Genomic DNA, 22,894 nt, shown 5'->3' on the forward strand with positions numbered 1-22,894 from the left:
GGGCTTATAGGTGTTGGCTCCTTCCTGGGCTATATATTTGCAGGATCCCTGCTGACCACTATAGGTGCTGGCGACCTTCAGAGCTATAGAGTCTGAGTCCTTCCTTGGGCCTGTAATTGATAGCTCACTCTTGAGCCTGTGGCTTCTGAATCCTGCTGGGTCCTATTATTATTGCTTTGCCCTGCTTCCCTCTATAGGCGCTCCCTTCCTATTGAGCTCTGGCGGTGCTGGCTGCCTGCTGAGCTGTATACACACTGCCTCCCTACTGAGCCCCACAGGCCTAGGTTCCTGGCTGAGCCCTCCAGGGCTTGACTCCCTGCTGGGATCTAGAGGTGCCGGCTCCCTGCTGGCTTTATAGATACTGGCTTCCCTCTGAGGTCTATAGATTCTTTAAAAAAAAAAAAAAAAGATTTATTTATTTATTTATACAAGCACTGGGTACAGTCAGAAGCACGGGAGGGTGAGAGGATTCACCAGAGCCAGATCAGGGAACAGAACAGGCAGACTGATGAAATACACTGCTGAGAGGAGCAGTGGGCATGGCAGGAGAGGTCTGCGTGCCATGTGGGACACTTGCTGGTGGCCGGGGATGGAACCTGCACTGCAGAGGCTGCGGGCAGCTTTGCAGCCCAGCGCTCAACTGCTGCGCCACCAGGGGAGGCCGGGTCTATAGATTGTGAATCTCTCCTTGGTCCTATAGGTGTTACCTCTTTCCTCAGCCCTGTGGATGCTGCATTCCTGCTGGGGCCTATAATTGCTGTTTCCTGCTGAGCTCTGAAGGTGCCATCTCCCTGCTGAGCTGCATAGTCTCTGGCTCACTGTTAAGCTGAAACAGTGGAAACAGACCCAAAGCTCACCAAATCATGAATGGCTAAACAAACTGTCATAAATCCATACGATGAAATTTTATCAGGCATGAAAGGAAATGATGTACTGACAGAGGCTACCTCGCTCATGAGCCCTGACAGCTTTACACTATGTGAAAGAAAGCAGACCCCATAGACCACAGACTGTATTTATCCAATTTGTAGAAAATGTGTAGAGTAGGCAAAATCATTGAGACAGAAAGATGTGGTTGCCAAGGGCGTAGGGGTGGGGTGGAAGGAAATGGGGGTGACTGATAAAGCACACGGGACTTCTCTTTGGGGTGATGAATGTTCTAAAATTGATTATGTGGATGGCTTCACAACTTTGCGAATATGTAAAAATCCATTGAATTTTACACTTTAAATGTGTGAATTGTATGGTATGTGAAATATATCTCAATAAACCTGTTACCACAAAATATGCATTCTAATGTCAAGTAAGGATGCAGAGAAGGAACGTGACATCTGGCTTTGCCACTTACAAATCATTTGACCTTGACATCACTTTACCTTGTTGATCCTCCATGTCCTCATCTGTAAAATTGGGATAATATTTCATTGGCTAATTGTGGAAATTAAATAACATGAAGGACAGAACTGGGGGATAATAAATATGCAATAAATATTAGGATTGCTGTTTTTAAAAAATGTGAGTCACAAGAGGAGGAGGCCACAAAAAAATGGAGAGTCATTCGGTGACCATGGCAATAAAAGTCTCTGGTTCTTTGGGAGGCTGGAAGGCTCCAGCCTCAGAATCAGATTTCTGGAATTCAAACCTGACAATCTGAGATTCTAAGCAAGGTTACGGGTTCTCCGTCCCCCAGAAGTGCCTTGTGTTATGGTTGGGGATTATTCCAGGTTGTTAGCTTCATCCTCTGCCCTCTCTGGTAATCGCTGAGCTTCCTAAAGCCTTTAACGTGATGTTTTCACTGTTCAAACCATCCAGTGTGGATTCTGTGGTTTGCAACTAAGAGCCCTGATGGATCCAGGCAGGAAGGGGCTTGTTCAAGAGATGGCATGGAGGCTATGTGGTAGAGGAGGGGGAGCCAAGAAGGAGATGGGTTGAGAAGGCCTGGAGGGGTCAGATTTCAAAAGACATGGCAGGAAGTTTGGCTTTTATTCTGAGCGAGATGGGAGCCTTGAGAGGGATTTGAACAGTAGAGATCATTTGAATATGATCTCTGGCTCTGTCAGAAAGAGATGAGGGCAGGTGAGTTCCGGGCAACCAAGAATGAAGCCTGGGATCCTCTAGGCAGCAAGTGGTAGACAGGACTAGGATGGAGAGCGTGCAGAGGGAGAGAAGTGAGTGGGTTTGGAAATGCTTGAAAACAGGGTTTGCTGATGAATTGAAAAATAGCATGGGTGGGGCCTCCCTGGTAGCATAAGGGGTTAAGGCGCAGCACTATGAAGCTGTCTGTGGCCACTGCAGCACGAGTTCAATCCCTAGCCAGGGAGCTACCCACATGGCACAGCAGACCTCTCCTGGCTCACCCGCTGCTCCCCTCAGCAGTGTATTTCAGTCAGTCTGCCTGTTCTGTTCCCCACTCTGTCTCTGGTGAGTCCTCTCATCCCCCACACCTCTGGCCTGTGCCCCGGTTCTTGTGTGCATAAATAAATAAATCTTTTTTTAAAAAATACTGTGGGTGTGTATGTGAGACTGACAGAAGCAGTAAGAGAGAGAAGTCAAGGGTGACTTGATGGTTACAAAAAGCCTCAATTGCACCATCAGGAAAAGAGGAATACTTATTGCATAGGGAGATCAGGGGAGGCTATTGTAGAGGCCGGACCGGACACAGTGCAGGTTTTCTGATCCCATGCAGACCGGGTAAAGGAGGAGTCAGAGTCCTCAGTGGTTTTTGCAGGTCTTTTATTGGGGTTCACCAGGCATATGGCAGGCAGGGGTGCTGGGGGGCCGGGAGGCTGGCTGTCCTCCCAGCCCCCAGCAAGTCTTCACTCTATCTGGGCTCTCTACCGTTCGTTCTGCTGCTTCTCGGCTTCTCTTTCGGCTTCGGCTTCTCTACTGTTGCTGCTTCTGCTGCTGCTGCTGGCGTCCCCCTGTGACGCCGCCCTTAAAAGCACAGTCTTAGCTCAGCTGAATCCCATCTTCCTATGCCCACACCCTACTCCAGGTGCCCGCCATCAGGCATGCATTCAGGACAAGGATCCATCATCTCTCCTGATGGCGGAAGGGCAGAAAAGCCTGATATTTTCTTTACCCTACAGCTATGTAATCGTGGGTATAAAGCACTTAGCACCGATCATGTACCGAGGCCGTTATTCTTTTTTATGGGGTGTGCTTGAGACAATTCATCCAAACCCATCTACTTTGTTTGGCACCAGAAAAAAAAATCCTACCTGTGTTTCCTAAAGTTCCAAGAAAACCTCCACCATGCCCCAATTTCTTAAAAATATCTTCCCCCTTATTTTGTGGCCCTCACCTTCTCTAAGAAATAGGAGTGACTCACTTCCTCCCTTCCCACCATTCCAAGTGTTCTTGGAACTTGCCAGTCCAGAAGGCTCTTTCTAAAAGAGTCCAGGCTCCCTGATCTGGCCTTTTCTGTTTCTCTTTCAGATTCATTTTCCATGTGTCATATCCTGGTCACTGCCTACCTGGTTTTGTTTTGTTTTTTTAAGATTTATTTATTTATTTATTTATACAATCACTGGGTATAGTCAGAAGCGCGGGAAGGTGAGAGAATTCACCAGAGCCAGAAACAGAACAGGCAGACTGACAAAATACACTGCTGAGGGGAGCAGCAGGCGCAGCAGGAGAGGTTTGCGTGCTATGTGGGACCCTCGCTGCTGGCCGGGGATCGAGCCGGCTCTGCAGAGGCTGCGGGCAGCTCTGCAGCCCAGCACTCAACCACTGTGCCACCAGGGGAGGTCCCTACCTGGAGTTTTAAAGCCCTGCTTCAGCCCTACTAGCAAATTCCAAATTCAAGTGCTGTACTTCCTCTGCTTACATCAGCTGCTGAGACGCCCCTACCGCCCATCCCCTGGCTTATGGCCCTTGCTTGTTTTACAAACACCTAGGGAAGTCTAACGATACTGATGTCTGGACTGCCATCCCAGTTATTTCATTGGTTTTATTCATTGCATTCTATCAGAGGTTCAAAAATTTTATCTGCACCAGATTCAGCTGGAGATCTTCCTAAAACATAAGATTGTTGGGTCTTTCCCCCAGATTTCTGATTGCGTGACTGAGAATTTGCATTTCTAACAAGTTTCCAGGTAAAGCTGATGCAGCTGGCCCAAGGACTGCACTTTGAGAACCACTGCTCAACGTCAAGCAGTAGTAACTTGGCGAAAACTCTGGCTCCTCAAAGTGATCCACAGGCCATTGGCATCACCTTGGGAAGTGAGAAATGCAGAATGTCAGGCCCTGCCCCCTACCTACTGTGCCATAAATCTGCCATATTGATAATATCCCCAAGTGATATGTTAAAGATTAAGGAAGTTGGGTCACTCCTAGCTCTGCCTACCATTGACTAGGAGATTTGGAAGCATCTTCTTGACCACTTAGTTACCACATCTGTAAAATGGGGATAATAGATTTAATATCTACCTCCCAAGGTCATAGGAAGGATTAAATGAGTCCACATAAGTATAACAGTGCCTGGGACATAATTCCCACTCAACGAAGTCTTGTTATTTTTTTGTTAAATTAGCACCCCCTGCCCAGGTGTCCCTAATTGCCAAGTCTGGGCAACACTGAGCAAAGTTAAGCCAGCCCCTTGGGACCCAGGCGCCATAGGGATGTGGATAAAAGGATGGAAACAGACCGGGATGTAGATGAGACACCAAATAGGGAGCAGAAGAAGAACAGCTGAGAGCAATAAAAGGCCAAGACAGCCTTTTCCTCTCAAGGCGCAGCCGCAAGATGGCGGCGCAGATTCCCCAGGAGGAGAAGCTTCTTGATGGCGGCTTCTTCAAAGCTGAGCTGAACAATTTTCTCACTCCCGCTACTCTGGAGCTGAGTCGATTTACACCAACCAGGACAGACATCATTATCTTAGCCACCAAGACTCAGAATGTTCTTGGTGAGAAAGGCCGGGATTCTGGAATTCATAGCTGTGGGTCGGAAGAGGCTTGGCTTCCCTGAGGGCTGGTCGAGCTTTCTGCTGAGAAGGTGGCCACGGGAGGTCTCTGTGCCATTGCCCAGGCAGAGTCCCTGCATTACCAACTCCTAGGAGGCCTTGCTGTGGGGGCACCTACTGGGGTTCAGCATGGTGAGCCAGGCCAAAGGCTGCGAGGTCGTGGTGTTGGGGGAACTCCAAGGCCAGAGGCTAAGTCCATGAAGTTTGTGGGTGTTCTGATGACCCCAGTGGGGCGCCTGCGAACTACTACCCGGACCCCTCCGGGTGCCATGTGCTGCTGAGAGAGCTACGCTGGGCATCAGAGCAGAGATTATGGCACCTCGGACCCAAGTGGTGACATTGGTCCGAAGAGCCTGCCCTGCCACGTGAGCCTCGTAGAGCCCAAAGATGAGAAGCTGCTCCCCACTTCCCTCAGTGCCCGCGGCCAGTACCCACAGCATAACAGGTGCTCCCTGGCAGCTGCATGTGGAAACTGGATGTTGCTCTATAAGGAACTTTCATAAAATCTTTTTATTATTTTTTTTTAAGATTTATTTATTTATAAAGCACTGGGTACAGTCAGAAGCGCAGGAGGGTGAGAATTCACCAGGGCCAGAGCGGGGAGCAGAGCAGGCAGAAGGACCGAAGTAAACTGCTGAGGGGAGCAGCGGGCAGCAGGAGAGGTCTGCGCGCCATGTGGGACCCTCCTCCGGTGGCCGGGGAGCAGCCGGGGATCGAACCGGTGCTGCAGAGGCTGCGGGCACCTTCGCAACCCAGCGCTCAACCGCTGCGCCACCGGGGAGACCCTCATAAACTCTTTTTAAAAGACAAAAAAAAAAAAAAAAAAGGTGAAATCAAAACCTGAAGCAGAGTTACCCAATGTCGAAGACAGAGACTTGCAGAGAAGCATTAACAATTTCCACAGCCAGAAGTTAGAGGCAACATTAGGTGAGGTCAGCCGCCATCCCTGAGCCACGCCTGTCTGTCCGTCCAGCCGTCCAGCCTTCCGTAGTAGTGGGGCTGTGGACCCGCAGCTGACAAGGTGAAGGGGCAGCAGGATGACCCAGACCTGCTGGGAAGTAATAGGCAGGGTGTGGGGAGGCGCATCAGAGAAGGCTGTGTGGGAGATGGGGGGCCATTGGCGCTGGGATCTGGGTGTGGGACCCAAGATTCTGCTGGACAAGCAGGTACAGCCAGTCTACCTCCTCTACCCCCAACTGAAATAAGTGCCCCCTTGTGCCCACCAACCCCATACTCTGCTCTTGAGGATAAGGAGTGCCCCTAAGATGCCTGCACCCCTTCAGTGGGGTCCTGGGAGACACAGGGGAGAGTTCAGAATGGTACAGCAGGCCCAGAGGGAAGGGTGGGTGGTGGAAGGGGGCCAAGCAAGGGTCCGCTCAAAGGTCCCCTGCCTTGGCTCCTTCATTCCCCAAATGGCACCCTGTACCCTGTATCCCTTCTCCTGGACTCACCCAGTCCACCCAGTACTAGTTGGGTCTTTTTCCATGAGCATTGCAAAGTGAGAAAACCAAAGTGCAGGGAAATGTATTCTGAATGATTTTGAAAAAAGATTTATTGATGCATACAAGAACTGGGGTACAGGCCAGAGGTGTGGGGGGTGAGAGGATTCACCAGAGACAGAGTGGGGAGCAGAACAGGCAGATTGACTCAAATACATGCCTGAGGGGAGCAGCGGGCAAGCCAGGAGAGGTCTGCTGCACCATGTGGGTAGCTCCCTGGCCGGGAATCGAACTCACGGCTCAGTGGCTGAGCATAGCTTCATAGTGCTGAGACTTAACCCATTGAGCCACCAGGGAGGCCCCTATTCTATATGATTTGAGGCCACTTTTGTAAAACCAACAAGAGTATGTGCTAAGAATCTGCATGTGATGTAAGTGTGTAGAGAAAGCTGTGAGTGAACCAAGGCTAGCCAAGAAGGCTAGGATGAGAAAGAGGTGGGGGCTCGGTAAGGGGAAAAAGTAGGAGACTACAAGCTGAATGGAAAAATGTGCATGCATGGATCTTTGGTTTCTTTTGGTACATTTTTATTCACTTAAAGTTTTATTTTAAAATATCATAGATTTACAAGAAGTCACAGAAATACTAGAGTTTCCTCGTAACCCTTATTACGTAACTAGAACACATTCTGGAAACTAGGAAATTGACGTTGTCACAATACAATTAGCTCGACTACAGACCTTTCTGGGACTTCGCCAACTTCCACACACACTCATTTCTTTTCGTGGGTCTTTGTGTATAATTCGGTGACATTTTATCACGTATAAATACCACAATCACGATACGGAATTGTTTCCTCGTCACTAAGAAACGCCCCTTGAATCACACCCTCCCTCTTCTTTCGTTACCCTTGACAACTACTAATCTGTTCTCTAACTCTATAATTTTGTCATTTTAAGGGTGTTACAGAAATGGAATCACATAGTATTTAACCTTTTGAGATTTTTTTTCACCATTCAGCACAATGCGCTTAAAATCCAACCAAGTGGTGTGTATCGCTAGTTCATTCCTACTTGTTGAGTAATATTCCCTTGGATGGATGTGCCAATGGGGAACCTTTCACGATTCACAGGTTGATGAACCTATCGATAAATTCTAGTTTGGGGCTGCTAATGTTACGTCACTTCCCATTAAATAGTTCAATAGGCGATTAAAACCACCGTGAACATTCATAGCACATTTTTTGTGTGAACATACATTTTTATTTCTCAAGGGTAAATGCCCAGGAGTGCGATTGTTGTGTCATGTAAACATATTGTGAAATTTCCTGGGGACTCTGCCTCTGATCTAGCAGGCAAAGCTATCTTCACAGGCTCCCTCCTGAATGCAGGAATCTGTAACTTGAAGGTAAAGTCAGTTTTTTCAGATTAAAAAGAAAAAGATTTAAGAGCACCAGCTTTTGCCTCTCTGCAGTATATTCATCAGCAAGGAAAAAAAAAATAAATTCTGCACTCTCTTCTGCTAACATTTGTACACCTTGAGGTCAAGACAATTTAGAACGAGAAGCCCCTCTTATCAAGCATAATTGTATTTGCAACATCAATGACTCACTCCTGCCTATTTAACTAAATTCAAACGTGTTTACTGAATAGTTCTCACAGAGTAAATCTATTGGATTGCTTCCGGGTTCAAATCATCACTTTGGTTTTCTAATAAGCTTTTGGTCTAATTATTGTTGAGATTATCTTTAGTTGACAGTATAAATGGTAGATGTGTGCATCTAATTTTTTAAGAAACCATCAACTTATCTAGAGGGGCTGTACCATCTTATGTCCCTGCCAGCAGTGTCTGAGAGTGCAGTGTTCTTTGCATCCTCACCAGCATTTTATTCTATCAGGATTAGTATTAGTATTAGTCATTCCAATCGGTGGGCAATGGTATATCATCATTTTAATTTGCATTTCATTAAGGACAACTTTTCTTGTGTCCATTTGCCAATTGTTAAGAAGCTTTGGGGAAATGCCTGTCCCTGCTGGCCATTTTCTCCTTGGATTCTTTGGAGTTAGGTTTCTTTTTTAACTTTTTTTTTTTAAGATTTATTTATTTATATATACAAGAGCTGGGGGACAGGCCAGAGGTGCAGGGGGTGAGAGGATTCACCAGAGAGAGAGTGGGGAACAGAACAGGCAGACTGACTGAAATACACTGCTGAGGGGAGCAGCGGGTGAGTCAGGAGAGGTCTGCTGTGCCATGTGGGTCACCTTCCTGCCTGGAGATCAAACTTGTGCTGCAGTGACTGCGAACAGCTTCATAGTGCTGCAACTTAACCCTTTATGCCATCAGGGAGGCCCGGGTATTTTTGTTTTGTTTTGATGAGTTTTGAGAGGGTTAAATACATTCTAGGTACTGGTCTTTGTCGGGGATGTGATTTGCAAATATTTTCCTGGTTTTTGAGTTTTTTGATCAGAAATGGATTTAGATTTGTCAGGTGCCTTTTCTGCTTTGATATGATCCTGTGATTTTTCTTCATTAACCTGTTAATACAGTGGGTTCCACCCACAGACTTTCAAATATTGAACTGGTGGTGTATGAATGGACTAAATCTCCACTCAGTCATGGTATATGATTTTTTAAATTTAAAACATCTTTATTCACTTTAGCCTACCATTCTTCCCCTTAATTGTGGTTAAAATATAGATAACATAAAATTTGCCATTTAGCCATTTTTAAAAGTACCCTTCAGTGGCATTAAGTATATGCACAATATTGTATAACCATCTCACCATCTGTTTCCAAAACTTTTCAACACCCAACCTGAAATTTTGTACACGTGAAGTGATAACTCCCCCTTTTTCATCCCCCCCAGCCCTGGGCACCAGCTTTTCTACATTCTGTCTGCATGAATTTCCCTATAGATATTTCCTGTAAGTGGACGCATACAGTATTTGTCCTTTCGTATCTAGCTTTTTTTTTTTTTAAGATTTATTTTTATTTTGTGTAGAAGAACTGGGCATAGGCTGGAGGTGCGGGGCATGCGAGGATTCACCTGAGACAGAGTGGGTAGCAGAGCAGGCAGATTGACTGAAATGTACTGCTGAGGGGAGCAGTGGGGGAGACAGGAGAGGTCAGCTGCGCCATGTGGGTCACCTCCCTGGCTGGGGATCGAACTCGTGCTACAAAGGCTGTGGATAGCTTCACAGTGCTGTGCTTAACCCCTTGCGCCACCAGGGAGGCCTGCAGGCCCCATTTAGAACCCCTGTTTTTAGTTCTCCTGCATATATAATGACTTTGTATGTGTAATTTTATTGCTGGCTACAGTTTGCTAATTTTTAAGGTTTTTTTATTTTGCTTATATTTATGAGGGAGATTGGTTTACAGTTTCCTTTTTTTCTTTCCTTTTTTTGTTCTTTGGTGCTGGAATGAGGGTTACTCTGGCTTCATTAAGTGAATTGGAATGTGCTGCCTCTTATTTCTAGAAGAGGTCGTGAAAAAGTGGTGTTAATTCTTCTCTAAATGTGTGGTAGAATTCTACAGTGAAACCATCTGGGCCTGAAGATTTCTTTCTAGTAGCTTTCTAATTGCAGATTAAATCTTTGAAATAATTAATGAGATTGTTCCCATTATTAATTTGATAACGATTTGGTGCATACACATTTAGAATCAAATATATTTGATTCTCTATAATATGTAATCTAATTTATTAATTTAGTCTAATTTATAATATATAATATAGATTATAGATAACATTTTAGGTGGGCTTTGCTAGTTTGTGGGGTTGTTTTTAATGAATTAATTTATGTTCCTACATTGTTGTTGATTTTTGGACTCTCCCCTCAATGCAGTTGCATTATCCATCACCAAAGTCATTAGTGCGCTTCCCTCCCATTTTAACCCCCTCCCCCGCCCTCCTCTCTGCTGTGTGCCTCAGATGTATGGTCAGCTTGCAGGTTTTGTCTTTTTTTTTTAAAGATTTATTTATTTATTTATACAAGCTTTGGGTACAGTCAGAAGCGCGGGAGGGTGAGAGAATTCACCAGGGCCAGAGTGGGGAGCAGAACAGGCAGACTGACAAAGTACACTGCTGAGGGGAGCAGCGGGCAGCAGGAGAGGTCTGCTCGCCATGTGGGACCCTCGTCCAGTGGCCGGGGATCGAACCAGTGCTGCAGAGGCTGCGGGCAGCTTCGCAATCCAGCGCTCAACCACTGCGCCACCGGGGAGGCCCAAGTTTTGTCTTTTGACCCTCTGTTTAGTTTCTCTATATTCTGCAAAGTGAAACCATCCTATAGTAATCTTTTTTCCTTCTGACTCATTCCAGCTCCCTCCATGTTGTCACAAATGGCATGAATTTATCATTTTTGACCACTGAGTAGTATTCCATTGTGTGTCTATTTTGCCTAAGTTCTTAGATGCATGTGCATAGACTTGTTTGTGATATTCCTTTTTTTTTAAAGATTTATTTATGCATACAATAACTGGGGTACAGGCCAGAGGTGCAGGGAGGTTGAAAGGATGCACCAGAGACAGAGTGGGGAACAGAACAGGCAGATTGACTGAAATACGCTGCTGAGGGGAGCAGTGGGCGAGTCAGGAGAGGTTGCTGCGCCATGTGGGTACCTCCCTGGCAGACTGGGGATCGATCTCGTACTGCAGTGGCTGCGAATAGTTTCATAGGTTGCATCTTAACCCCTTGCGCCCCCAGGGAGGCCTGTGATATTCCTTTATTATTTCAACATCTGTGAGCTCTATAATGATGGCTTCTCTTCCTGCTCATGGTCATTATGTCTTCCTTTTTTAAAATTCTTCAGTCTTGCAAAAAGTTCATTGATATTTTCAAAGAACCAGCTTTTGATTTTATTAAATGTCTTTATTGTTCTTCTGTTTTTTATTTCATTGATTTCTACTCTTTTTTTTTTAATCTTGCCTTCTATTGACTTTGGGTTTATTTTACTCTTCATTTTCTGATCTCTTGAAGTGAATGCTTATACTGTTGATTTGAGACCTTTCTCCTTTTGCAATATAAGCATTTAGTGCTATAAGTTTCTCTCTAAACACTGCTTTAGCTATATCTCACAAATTCTTAAATGTCATGGTTTCATTTTCATTCAGCTCAATGTAATTTTCATTTGCCCTGAGCCTTCTCTGAACCATTGGGTATTCAAGAGTACTTTGTTGAATTCCAAATGCCTGGAGATTTTCTTATTACCCTTCTGTGACTGATTTCTAGTTTGATTCCATTGTGGTCAGAGAATATTTTCCATATCATTTTAATTTTTTTTAATTTGTTGCAGTTAGTTTTGTAACCCAGAATGTGGCCTATCTGTTGAATGTTCTATGTGCCCTTGAGAAAAAATGTAAACTCTATAGCTATTCTGTGGGATGTTCTGAAAATGTCAATTAGATTCTCTCGGTTGATGGTATTGTTTAGTATACAAAAAATTCTTGCTGATTTTTTGTCTAGTTATTCTGAGAGAGGGATATTGAACTACCCACTATAACTTGCATTTTTCTATTTCTCCTTTCTGTTCAACTGGTTTTGGGTTGATGTATTTTTAAGTTCTGCTCTTTGGTACATACACATTTAGAGATTTATTTTATTTATTAATGCATACAAGAGCTGGGGTTTAGGCCAGAGGTGTGTGGGCTAAGAGGATTTACCAGAGACAGAGAGGGGAGCAGAACATGTGGATCTACTGAAACACACTGCTGAAGGGAGCAGCGGGCGAGACAGGAGAGGTCTGCTACGCCATGTGGGTCAGCTCCCTGGTTGGGGAATCGAACTCACGCTGCAGTGGCTGGCAATAGCTTATAATGCTGAGCCTTAACCCCTGCGCCACCAGGATGACCCTGGCATAAGCATTTAGTATTGTTGGGGGTAGTTTCCCTCTGGCCCCAAAGTATTTACATTCCTTGCATATGCAAAATTTGCTTGCCCTTTCCAGAGCCTCAAAAGTCTCATCTATTTGTGTTGGGGCACAGTCAAGATTGAGGACCTCATCTCAATCAGATCTAGGATTGAAGCGGTCACCCTATTGCAGAGGTGGGAATTCTGGGTACTTGGAGAGGATGGGAAGCGGGTGTGACTGTTTAGGAGAACAGTAGATGAGTATTTAGACCTGCACCACCAAACACATACAGCTGCCGTATTTAAAGTGAAAGAAACTGAGAATTCCGTTCCTCCATTGCACTAACCAGATTCTAAGCGCTTAACCACCACGTGACTCGTGGTTGCTAGACAGTCCACGGCTTGTCCACACTTTCACTTTCTGTGGTTTTAGTCACCCATGATCAACCATAATAGGTAGAAATTTTTAGTTCAGCAAAAATTTGAGAGCCCACAAGCACCTAACTCTTATAATGGTACATGGCTGCAATTGTTCTATTGTTAGTTGTTGTTGTTCCTTTGTTGTGCCTAATTTATACATGAAACTTTATCACAGATGTGTACATCTAGGAAAAGTAGAGAGTATATTGGGGTCAGTAGCATCTGTGGTTTCAGGCATCCACTGGGGATGTTGGAACATCTCCCCCACAGATAAGAGGGGACTTCTACCTCGGATGGCACAGATACAGAACATGTCCATCAATGAGGAAAGTTCTGGCAAAGAGCACTGATTAGGCAATATTATAAGTACAGATCTACCCTGTGGCCCCAAAATCCTACTCCTGCACATACATCTTACTTGGGGTCCCCAAAAGCATGTCTCTGAAGCAAGGGCACAGGTGGTCAGTGAAGATGTCCCCAAGAAGTACATATGAGTGGGGAAATGCAAACTGGAAGAAAAAAGACCCAGTAAAGTTTGCAGAGTATGGCCTAGAGTGAGACCTATGAGGTACCCCAGGCACCTGGCCAAACCTGAGAGCGAGCACCACCTGATTTTTTGCACCCTAGGCATCTGGCAGTTCTTCACCCTACACCGCCCCCGCCAAAGAGTTACTGCTTCGGCCAACTGGTGTTCACTGGATGGGACCCTTTGAAAACTCTAGGAATCACATAGACTGCAACTCAAACCAACCCACTGAGGAAAGGGGAAGCAGTTGTATTTATTCCCCGGCTCCTGACCTTTGTTGGTAGAGAATTGCCCCGCAGGAATTAATCCCAGTGCTTCTGGTCCGTTTTGCAAGCAGGCAGAAGAAAGACCTCAGAAGAAGAAGCAGAAAGATATAGACATGAGGGGGCGGGGAATCTATGGGCGCGGATGGGAACTGTTCAACATGTCTGTGAGGGAGCGGGGAAGATGAGCCGAGGGGTACGGTGGGCACGCTGGCAGCTATGCCATTGTAGAGCCCGGACAACCTCCCCCAGAGCACACATGTGAGCCTTGTGGGGGTGGGGGGGGAGCTGGAGGCAACCTCTGGTCTACCTCGTGGGGAACAGCTAAGTAAAAATGCTGTGCACACGAGGATTACAATGCAGTGGGTAAAAAAGAGAACTTGACGACCACCACTCTGTGGAGAGATCTTATAAAAGAGCATCGTTTTGGGCCTCCCTGGTGGCACAAGGGGTTAAGTCTCAGCACTGTGAAGCTGTCCACAGCCACTGCAGTACAAGTTTGATCCCCCACCAGGGAACAACCCACATGGCACAGCAGACCTCTCCTGTCTAGCCCCTGCTCCCCTCAGGAGTGTGTTTCAGTCAATCTGCCTGTTCTGTTCCCAGTTCTGTCTCTGGTGCATCCTCTCACACCCCACACCTCTGGCCTGCACCCCAGCTCTTGTATGCATAAATAAATCTTAAAAAAAATAAAAGAAACAGCATTGTTTTAACAAGCAGAAGAAATAGAGTTGATTTATAGCACAATCCCATTTATGTAAATTGGCAACACATGTATACACACAAAATCACGAATTATAAAGCTCCATCTTTGTTGTGATACAGCAAGTGCATGAAAGTGGCTTCCCATGAGGGAGGCATGGGGTTCAGCTTGGAGGTGCAGGGTCAAACCTTAGAGCGTCTTTCACGGCCCACTTGTGATTCTGTGTTACGATCTGCACAATGTGATTGATCATTTTCTGCACCTAAGCACCAAGAAGGAGCTCTCCTGCCCGCCTGTGACTGCAGTTGCCTCTTTTCCTTTCTCTTTTTTCTTATAAACCTGTCTTTCTAAAATGTAATAAAGACCAAGAAAACAAGAAAGGCGTGGAAATATGAAGTGCCTGCACGTTACTTCCATCCTGCTACCCAGCTGGCGCTACTGCAGAGGGCAATGGCACCACCCAGACCGACTCTGCCTGCTTCTGGAAGCTTTCCTCACTGCTGAATCCCCGGGCAGCCCCTCAGAACTAGATGCTTAGGGTTGCCAGAGGCCCCCGCTTCTCCTTTGACTGTGTATAGAATGTGGGGTAAATGCCAGGGAATCTGTTCAAACCCCAGCTCTGCCTTTAACCAGCTATGGGACCTCAGGCAGCTCACCTTGACTTCCTGTGCCTCAGTTTCCCCCTGGGAAAATGGGAATGATGAACCTCGGCACAGTCATCTCCCATTCGGCATCACAGGTTGTCCTCGGACCCTTCAGGAAGCCCCAGATCATCAAAAAGAGGGCCAAGTCATTCAGCACCAGTCAGACCGACTCATCAAAATCAAGCATAGCTGGTGGAAACCTTGAGGCATCTGCGGATCGATGGATGCGCAGAAGGTTCAAGCACCAGATCTTGAAGCCTAACATTGGTTATGGGAGCAACTAGAAAAAAGCCCAGTGGCTTCCCAAAGTTCCTGGTGCATCGTGTCAAGGAGCTGGAAGTGCGGCTGGTGTGCAACAAACCTTAGTCCGCAGACATCACGCACGGTCTCCTCCAAGGCCTTTGTGGAGGGAGCCGCCAGCACCCCCAACCCCGCGACCCTCCCCCAGACCCAACGCCAGGCTGTGTAGCAAAGAGAACGAATAGCTAGCTCGTGTGTGTGTGTGTGTGTGTGTGTGTGTGTGTTGTTAATAAAACCAGGAAACTGCTTTCTGCAATAAATAAAGTAAATAAAATGGGGATCATCAAAAAAGAAGTACTCAAGGGAATGTTTGACATAAAATGAGTTCATGGAATGTGCTTAAACCTATAGGGGAAGTTTCCCCTCTGCCAGGCACACAGCCTCGCCACCCCCACTCCACCCCCCAATACCGCCAGACTCCTGCGCCCCTCTGATAGTAGTCCAGCCTCTTCCTATTCCTCTCCCTGCCTCCGCCTCAATCAGGGGCTCCCCAAAGTCCCAGGGAGTTGCCAGCTGGGCTCAGGGACGACTCAGGTTTCCTTCCGAAATGGAAATTTAATTTCACTTTCCTTTCCCACATAACTCCGGACTTACCTGGCTGCAGTCACACCTGTGAGCTCATCTCGAATAGCAGGTGGTTCCGCCCACTCTGCCTTAGAAAGAAAACGAAGCGGAGCTTGGGAATTCCTTTTGCATTTTCGCTTTACGTACATCAGAGGCTCAGAGGCTCGCTCAGCGTGGTTAAAAAGCCCAGCCATGCCGTCGGGAAAGCAGGTACCGCTTGACCATGGCTTATGTCTGGATCCTCATGCTCGTGACTGCTCTGGCTTCAGCCACAGCGGGTCCTGTCCCCACTTCCAAGCCCGTTACCACCAAAAGGAGCTGTGACTTTGGCAGATTCAAATCTCTGTCGCCCAGGGAGGTGACAGCCTTCAGGAGAGCCAAGAATGCTTTGGTAAGTCCATGTTGTTGGCTAGCCCCTCCCTTCCTGCTGTGGCCAAGCTCCCTCCTGCTGAGCTGACCTGGCCATTGTTCTGCAGGAAGACAGGCTGCTGCTGAGAGACTGCAACTGCAGCTCCTGCCCCTTCCCCAGGACCTGGGACCTGAGGCAGCTGCAGGTGAGCTGGGAGAACTGGGCGCCCCGCCCTCGCCTGGCCCCTACCCTGGCTCCTTGGTGCCCCTAACCCAGCCTTCCCACTAGTCCCTCTCTGCCTGCCCGCCCTGCACCCCCTGCCCCTCACCCACACATGGCCAAGCCCTCTAAGCTGTCCCCCGACTTTCACCCTTACCTGCCCCTGGCCCTGTCCTGCTCACCTGAGCTCTGCACCTCACCACCCACTCGCTTGTGTCCCCTGGTCAGGTGTGGGAGCGCCCCGTGGCCTTGGAGGCCGAGGTGGCCCTGACACTGAAGGTCCTGGGCAATGTGACTGGCTCCTCCCTGGAGGCCGTCCTGGACCAGCCCCTGGGCACGCTGCACTATATCCACTTGGAGCTCCAGACCTGCGTGAGTGCTGGGGTCTATGGCCTGGCTCTGGGACTAGGGACCTCACTCCTGGCCCATACCCACCTCACACCCCCTCCTGTGCCTACAGCTCTCAGTTCAGCCCGCAGCAGGCACCCGGCCCCGAGGCCACCTCCACCACTGGCTGCACCGGCTCCGGGAGGCCCAGAAGAAGGTGAGTGGTTCAGAAGGCACAGGATGATTGAGCCCTGGGTGAGGGAGGAGAGGCACCAGGACGATGGAAGACCCTCTCAAATCTCTCTCTCAGGTGTCTCCAAAGTGCCTCCTGGCGTCTGTCACCTTCAACCTCTTCCACCTCCTCAGAAAGGACCTAAACTGTGTTGCCATTGGAGACAAGTGCATCTGAGAACTTGCCCCCCCAGCCCTCTACAGTGCCAGACCTTATTTATGCACTAAGCCCCATCCAGCCTTAACTTATTTCCCTCACCCTTTATTTATGGATCTGTAGCTCTCAGGCCCAAAAGAAAGATTTATTTTTCTACTTTTACACAATTTGCACAAATAAATAATAAGAAATTGGACCATTCTGTGATAGGTGAATCCTTGAGTGTGTGTGTACGAATGTGAGTTTGTGACCAAATGTGGATGTCTGTGGCGTGGACAAAATCCTCAGGAGGTTGTGTATTTGTGTGCCAGACCCGACTGTCACTGAAGGTGCATCTTGGGGCGTATCCGTGGCCATGTGTGTATAAACGCGTGTGTCTATACGCAGTTGTTTATGTGATGTCATGTGAACTGCACATCTCTCTGGCTCCTTGTACTGATGTGTATCTTTTTTTTTTAAATTAATTTATTTATTTATATAAGCACCGGGTACAGTCAGAAGCGAGGGAGGGTGAGAGAATTCACCATAGTCAGAGTGGAGAGCAGAGCAGGCAGTGACGAAGTACACTGCTGAGGGGAGCAGCGGGCGGCAGGAGAGGTCTGCGCGCCATGTGGGACCCTCCTCTGTGGCCAGGGAGCAGCCGGGGATCGAACCGGCGCTGCAGAGGCTGCGGGCAGCTTTGCAACCCAGCACTCAACCGCTGCGCCACCGGGGAGGCCCCTGATGTTTATCTCTTGATGATAAATACATCCTGAGAAAAGCATGATTAGGCACGTTCATCATTTTGCAAAAGTCATAGAGCACAATTCCCCAAACCTAGAAAGTAGAGCCAGGCTAGGTGGAGCGAACGCCATCAGGCCCACAGCCCATCCTGTGTAGGTCATGACTTAGATACCCAGAATAGAGGGAGTCTACCTCAATCAAGAGGTTTTATCCTGTAGTAATAATCAGAAACCCAATTCAAATAGGTAAAACAAAATGTGTTTAGGGCCTACCCCGGTGGCGCAGCGGTTGAGCGCTGGGCTGCAAAGCTGCCCTCAGCCTCTGCAGCGCCAGTTTGATCCCGGCCACCAGCAAGGGTCCCACATGGCACGCAGACCTCTCCTGCCGTGCCCGCTGCTCCCCTTAGCAGTGTATTTCGTCAGTCTGCCTGTTCTGCTCCCCGCTCTGGCTCTGGTGAATACTCTCACCCTCCCGCACTTATGACTGTACCCAGTGCTTGTATAAATAGATAAATCTTTAAAAAAAAAAATGTGTTTATCCACAAAAAGTCAGTAGTCAGGACAGTTCTAGAACTGGATCATTCATTCATTCATTCATTCATATATGTAGTAATGTGAGAAGCAAGTCCTTGCCCATTTCTGTTGACTGATTCTCACTCTGCTACCTCATGGTCTCAAGACAGCAGCTGCAGCTCCAGCGGTCACACCAGAACATAACCCCAAGGCACAACAAGCTAACCGATCTGAATGGAGTTAAACAGCAACGATTTTATTAAGCTCCCGCATTCTGTGGGCCACTAAGTTAGACAAGTATGGAGCCTCTGCTCCACAATATGGGACCTTGATTCTCCTTCCATGGTTCTTAAAAGCAAGGAAAATCAGTTCTGAGAACTGATTAGATTGGAAGGGAACTAGCTCAAATTCAGCCAAACCCAAGTCTAAGCCAGTCACTGGCCAGGAAGATGTAATCACAAAGATTAGTCAGACTTGATTCATCCCTGAGGCTGCGAGGATCCCAATCCTGAAAAAAAATGCCCCAAGGAAGACACTTGGTGCTTTACTGCAGGTAGGAGCTGAGTTAGACAGCTAGGTAGCAGCCTAAAATGGCATAGAGATTGTGTATCCATGCAGGACTGATATCCAGTGGGTCTCCAAAGGGTAGTACTGCTTATGCTTTTAAAATATTGAGATGCTTTTATACCAGTTTGGCAAATTGCTAATAGCCAGAGAACTTCCTCAATTCAGGAACAAAAGAATTAGCACCTAATTGGGGGGTGGGGTGGGTGTGATATTCAGGATCAGCTCCAAAAAGTGCTCAGCATACCGTGGTTAACTCATTCACTGGCACCCCCAGTGCAAGAATGATAGGTGTGGCTTTAAAAAGTGGGGGGGGGGGCTCCCCAGTGGCTCAAGGGGTTAAGTCTCAGCAATATGAAGCTATCCACAGCCACTGCAGTTTGAGTTTGAACCCCACCCAGGGATCTGACCCACATGGCGCAGCAGACCTCTCCTGTCTCCCCACTGCTCCCCTCAGCAGTGTATTTCAGTACATCTGCCTATTCTTCTCCCCACTCTGTCTCTAGTGAATCCTCTCACCCTCCTGCACCTCTGGCCTACACCCCAGCTTATGATTGCATAAATAAATCTTAAAAAAAAAGGGGGCCATAGGTTCTGACATTCCCCCCAAGAGGTAGAGTGCGTGTTACCCTCTCGTTGAAACTTAACTTGACTTCTTCAACTCAGTAGAGCAGAGAGCAAGGCAAGTCAAGTGCAGGGGGGGACTTCCACACCGTGTCCCTCTGGCTCTCTGAGAAAGCGCCATCTCAAGACATGGCCTCTTGCAACCTGATCTCCAGGCTGCAAGAACTCCCGGCCACATGGAGAGGCCACGGGGACACTCTCCTGTGGACAGTCCCAGTGGAGCTCAGGAGCTGCAAAACTCAGCTTCACAGTCAATCCGGCTCACACACGTGAGTGAAGAAGTGTCCAGACGATCCCCACCCCACCTTGCTGAGATCAGGTTCTTCATCCACACAATCTGGGTGCATCCTAAAATCATTTATTTTGTTTGATGCCATTAGTTTGCTTCTCATATGAAGCACTAGATCATTGGGACAGTGTGACAGCCACCGGTCCATCATAAGCCGTTGGGGACATGTATCCCAAGAAACATGTTACCCAGAGGAAGCTCCTTAAGGTTCTGAATGACTGAGTTTGGGGCACATTACAGGAGTTTCAGAATCATTTCCATCATCTTTTCAATCTCACTCCTTTGCATTCTCAAAGAGGGGAGGGCTGGCCTGCAGCCACCACTAGCATAGCCTCCCCCCTACCACCACTATTTATACAGCTTGTAAGTGACAGGACACCAGTTTGGGGGTTGAGGGGAAGCAAGGTACCCAGGGCAGGGTATGAATTTCTTCCCCCCGGCCCCCACTGTCCAATACCAAGTGCCCAAAACCTGCTTTTAGAAGACTAAAGGGCTTCTTAAATGGGTTTGTTTATGTAAAGAATTGAAAATAATTCTTGGCAAAGGTCAAGTCCCATATATGTGTTCACTGCTATTACTGTTACTGTTTTAGAATTTTTTCTTCCCTGAAACAACTTGTCCCTTCCTGTTTAGTTCATTGGGATGAGGATGTGAGACCTGGAGCTGTGGTGGCCATTTTGTGACCATGAAGCAACAAGTTTAGAATATGAAGTTCTTCTAAGAAAGGTGGAACAAAAGTAGAAACTGGTCCTTGGTGGGTTGGATTCTTATTAATAAGCTGTTGCACAAAACCCCAACAGCCCTAACTCCTGACTTGTTAAAGAACCAGATGACTTAAGTCATGTTAATTGAGTTTTCTATTTCCTGTAGCAAAATGTACTCTCATACATCCATGTCTGTCTGCCCACCACACAACCCAGAGAAGATGGTTTATTCATTTTTAATAATAAAAATTTGAAACAGATAAGACAGGTCTGATTTCAGGCTTAGGACGCTCTTCAATATGAGTGATGTAATGGAAATAAGGTTGCAAACTTCTGCTAAAGTCAAGAAAAACAAAAGAAATTTGCTGTTTTGTTGTCACCCACCCTGATAAAGCACCTCTCTTTTCCTTTGGGGAATGAGCTCCTCATTCCATTGGACATGTGACTCTGGATTGTTCAGTCAGAGCACAGTGACAAGCCTTCCCTGTCCTCCCCCTTGACAGCCTTTGCGCAAGCTGCTCCCCTCGCTTGGAATGTGCCCCACGGTTCCCCAGCCACCACAATAGCTTCACCTGCCTGATTCCCACTCATCCCCGATGTCTCAGCAAATATCACCGCCTCCAAAATTCCTTCTGAGTGATACACTGGGGTTTCCGTTGCTTTCATAAACCCATCAAACTTTGCCATCCTACCTTTTCGGTGACTACTCAGGTTCAACCACATGAAATTGCCCATTTTCTATCCCTTCTGACCTAAAAAAAAACCTGGCAATTTCGTATAGTTCAACCTAATCTTTTAGCTATCTCTTCTCCCTGCTACCCCCAGTGCCATGTGACCTGACATATGCCCCCGACCTGGCCAATAAATGAAACACCAATAAAGCTTTCCATTCCCTTGGATGCCACCATGGTGCAGGGATGGCATGTGACCCCAGTCCAGCCAATCAGAGCCCTTGCCCGGAATTTCTTCATTTAGGGCTGGGGCATATTTAGGACTTGGTATACTTTGCCTGTGGGCTATGGTGCAGGAAGGACCAAGTCTGTGTTTGTAAATAAATGACCATTTAGCCCACCTTGGAGGTTGCAAGGTATGACTCTGAGCTAAAATAAGCAGAGCAAAGAGTGGGAAGAATGTCTTGGTGGAGTCGAGTCTGGGGCCTGTCTCCGAGGCCAAGTTCTAGGGAATTTCACCTTTGTCTGTCTTGCACCTACCACAGCCAACAAATGCCTGTTTTTTTATGCCTAAACCAGTTAAGCTGAGTTCCTATCACTTGCTACTGAAAGAGTCTGACTAATACCCACCCCTGAACCTCCTTTTTTTTAACAGATTTATTTATTTATTTATGCATAGAAGAGCTGTGGTACAGGCCAGAGGTGTGATGGGGTGAGAGGATACACCAGAGACAGAGTGGGGAGCAGAACAGGCAGACTGACTGAAATACACTGCTGAGGGGAGCAGTGGGTGAGACAGGAGAGGTCTGCTGTGCCATGTGGGTAGCTCCCTGGCTGGGGATCAAACTCATGCTGCTGTGCCTGCTGATAGCTTCATAATGCTGAGACTTAACCCCTTGAGCCACCAGGGAGGCCCCTCCTGAACCTCAGGGTGGGGCCAGCAGCTCCTAGGGCCTCCTGTCTCCTGTGCCATGTGCTGTCTGAGAACCAGGAGGGGAGGGGCTGGTCTGTCTTGTCACTACTTCCCATAGCACCGTTCTGCTCACCAAACTCTGATCATTCACCAGCTTCTTTACCGTCTCCCAGTTGAGAATAGAAGCTCCTTGGGGCAAGGAATTCTTGTTTCTGTTTTGCTTGCTCACTGCTATATCCTCTGCTCCAGAGAGTTTACTGAGAGAATCAGAGACAACAGTTAGGTGCACAGGATTTGGAGGGAGTAAACTTGACCAGCTGTGTGATCTTGGGCAGGCACCTTAGCCTCTCTGAACTTGCTTCCTGATCTAGAAAGGTGGGTGCAGAGCAATAAACAGTTGGCTGCAAGGTATAAACGCAATCATGCTTGCTATTTGAGTAACTCCATTTTGTGTTACATACACGGGCTGGGTTGCATGTTCTCTACTCGTGCATCAGGGAGGGTTTGTAAGCACAGGGCCTGGCATGTGGGAAGCTCTCAGCGCCGGGAGTCGTGATGACTGATGGGGAAGTGTGGCTGGTCTGCTGGGTGAGGGAGCCGACCGGGCCTGTGATTCTCCAGTGCCTCTGTCCTTGCCGCCTCCCACCCTATCTGCCCAGATCCATCCCCCTCCCTCCTGCTCAGTTGCTATTTCTGTCTTTCTCTCCTCCTCCCCAGGCCTCAGGGGGCCCTAGCTGGCAGGAAGCCTTCCTCCTTCTTCCTCAGGATCAGGAAGGACTTTCACTGCAGGGACCCCTGCTAGAGCTGGGGCACCCCCTCCACCCACCCCCCCCTCCCCATCCACAATCCTGTCTCACCTGAGAAGCTCCTCTCCCACACCTTCCTTCATGCCCACAGCTTGCTCCTTCTCCACCTAGGCGGAGACCAGAGTGACCAATGAGCGCTTTCC

General features: G+C 47.7%; 1 protein-coding gene and 1 pseudogene across 2 annotated transcripts; both read left to right on the forward strand.

The window, feature by feature from the left end:
* Positions 1-4,746: 4,746 nt before the first annotated feature.
* Positions 4,747-5,466, forward strand: LOC311186026 (small ribosomal subunit protein uS3-like; annotated as a pseudogene). Its single transcript has one exon. The product of its transcript is annotated as a small ribosomal subunit protein uS3-like (transcript).
* A 10,419-nt stretch (positions 5,467-15,885) lies between these two features.
* LOC311186027 (interferon lambda-1-like) lies at positions 15,886-16,966 on the forward strand (the record flags this gene model as incomplete). Its single annotated transcript, XM_084256913.1, has 5 exons — positions 15,886-16,053; positions 16,139-16,216; positions 16,459-16,602; positions 16,691-16,774; positions 16,868-16,966. 5 exons carry the CDS (start codon positions 15,886-15,888, stop codon positions 16,964-16,966), a joined length of 573 nt encoding a protein of 190 aa, XP_084113039.1.
* Between the last annotated feature and the right edge of the window lie 5,928 nt (positions 16,967-22,894).

Source organism: Talpa europaea (assembly GCF_964194135.1).
Source record: "Talpa europaea genome assembly, chromosome: 16".
NCBI lineage: Eukaryota > Metazoa > Chordata > Mammalia > Eulipotyphla > Talpidae > Talpa > Talpa europaea.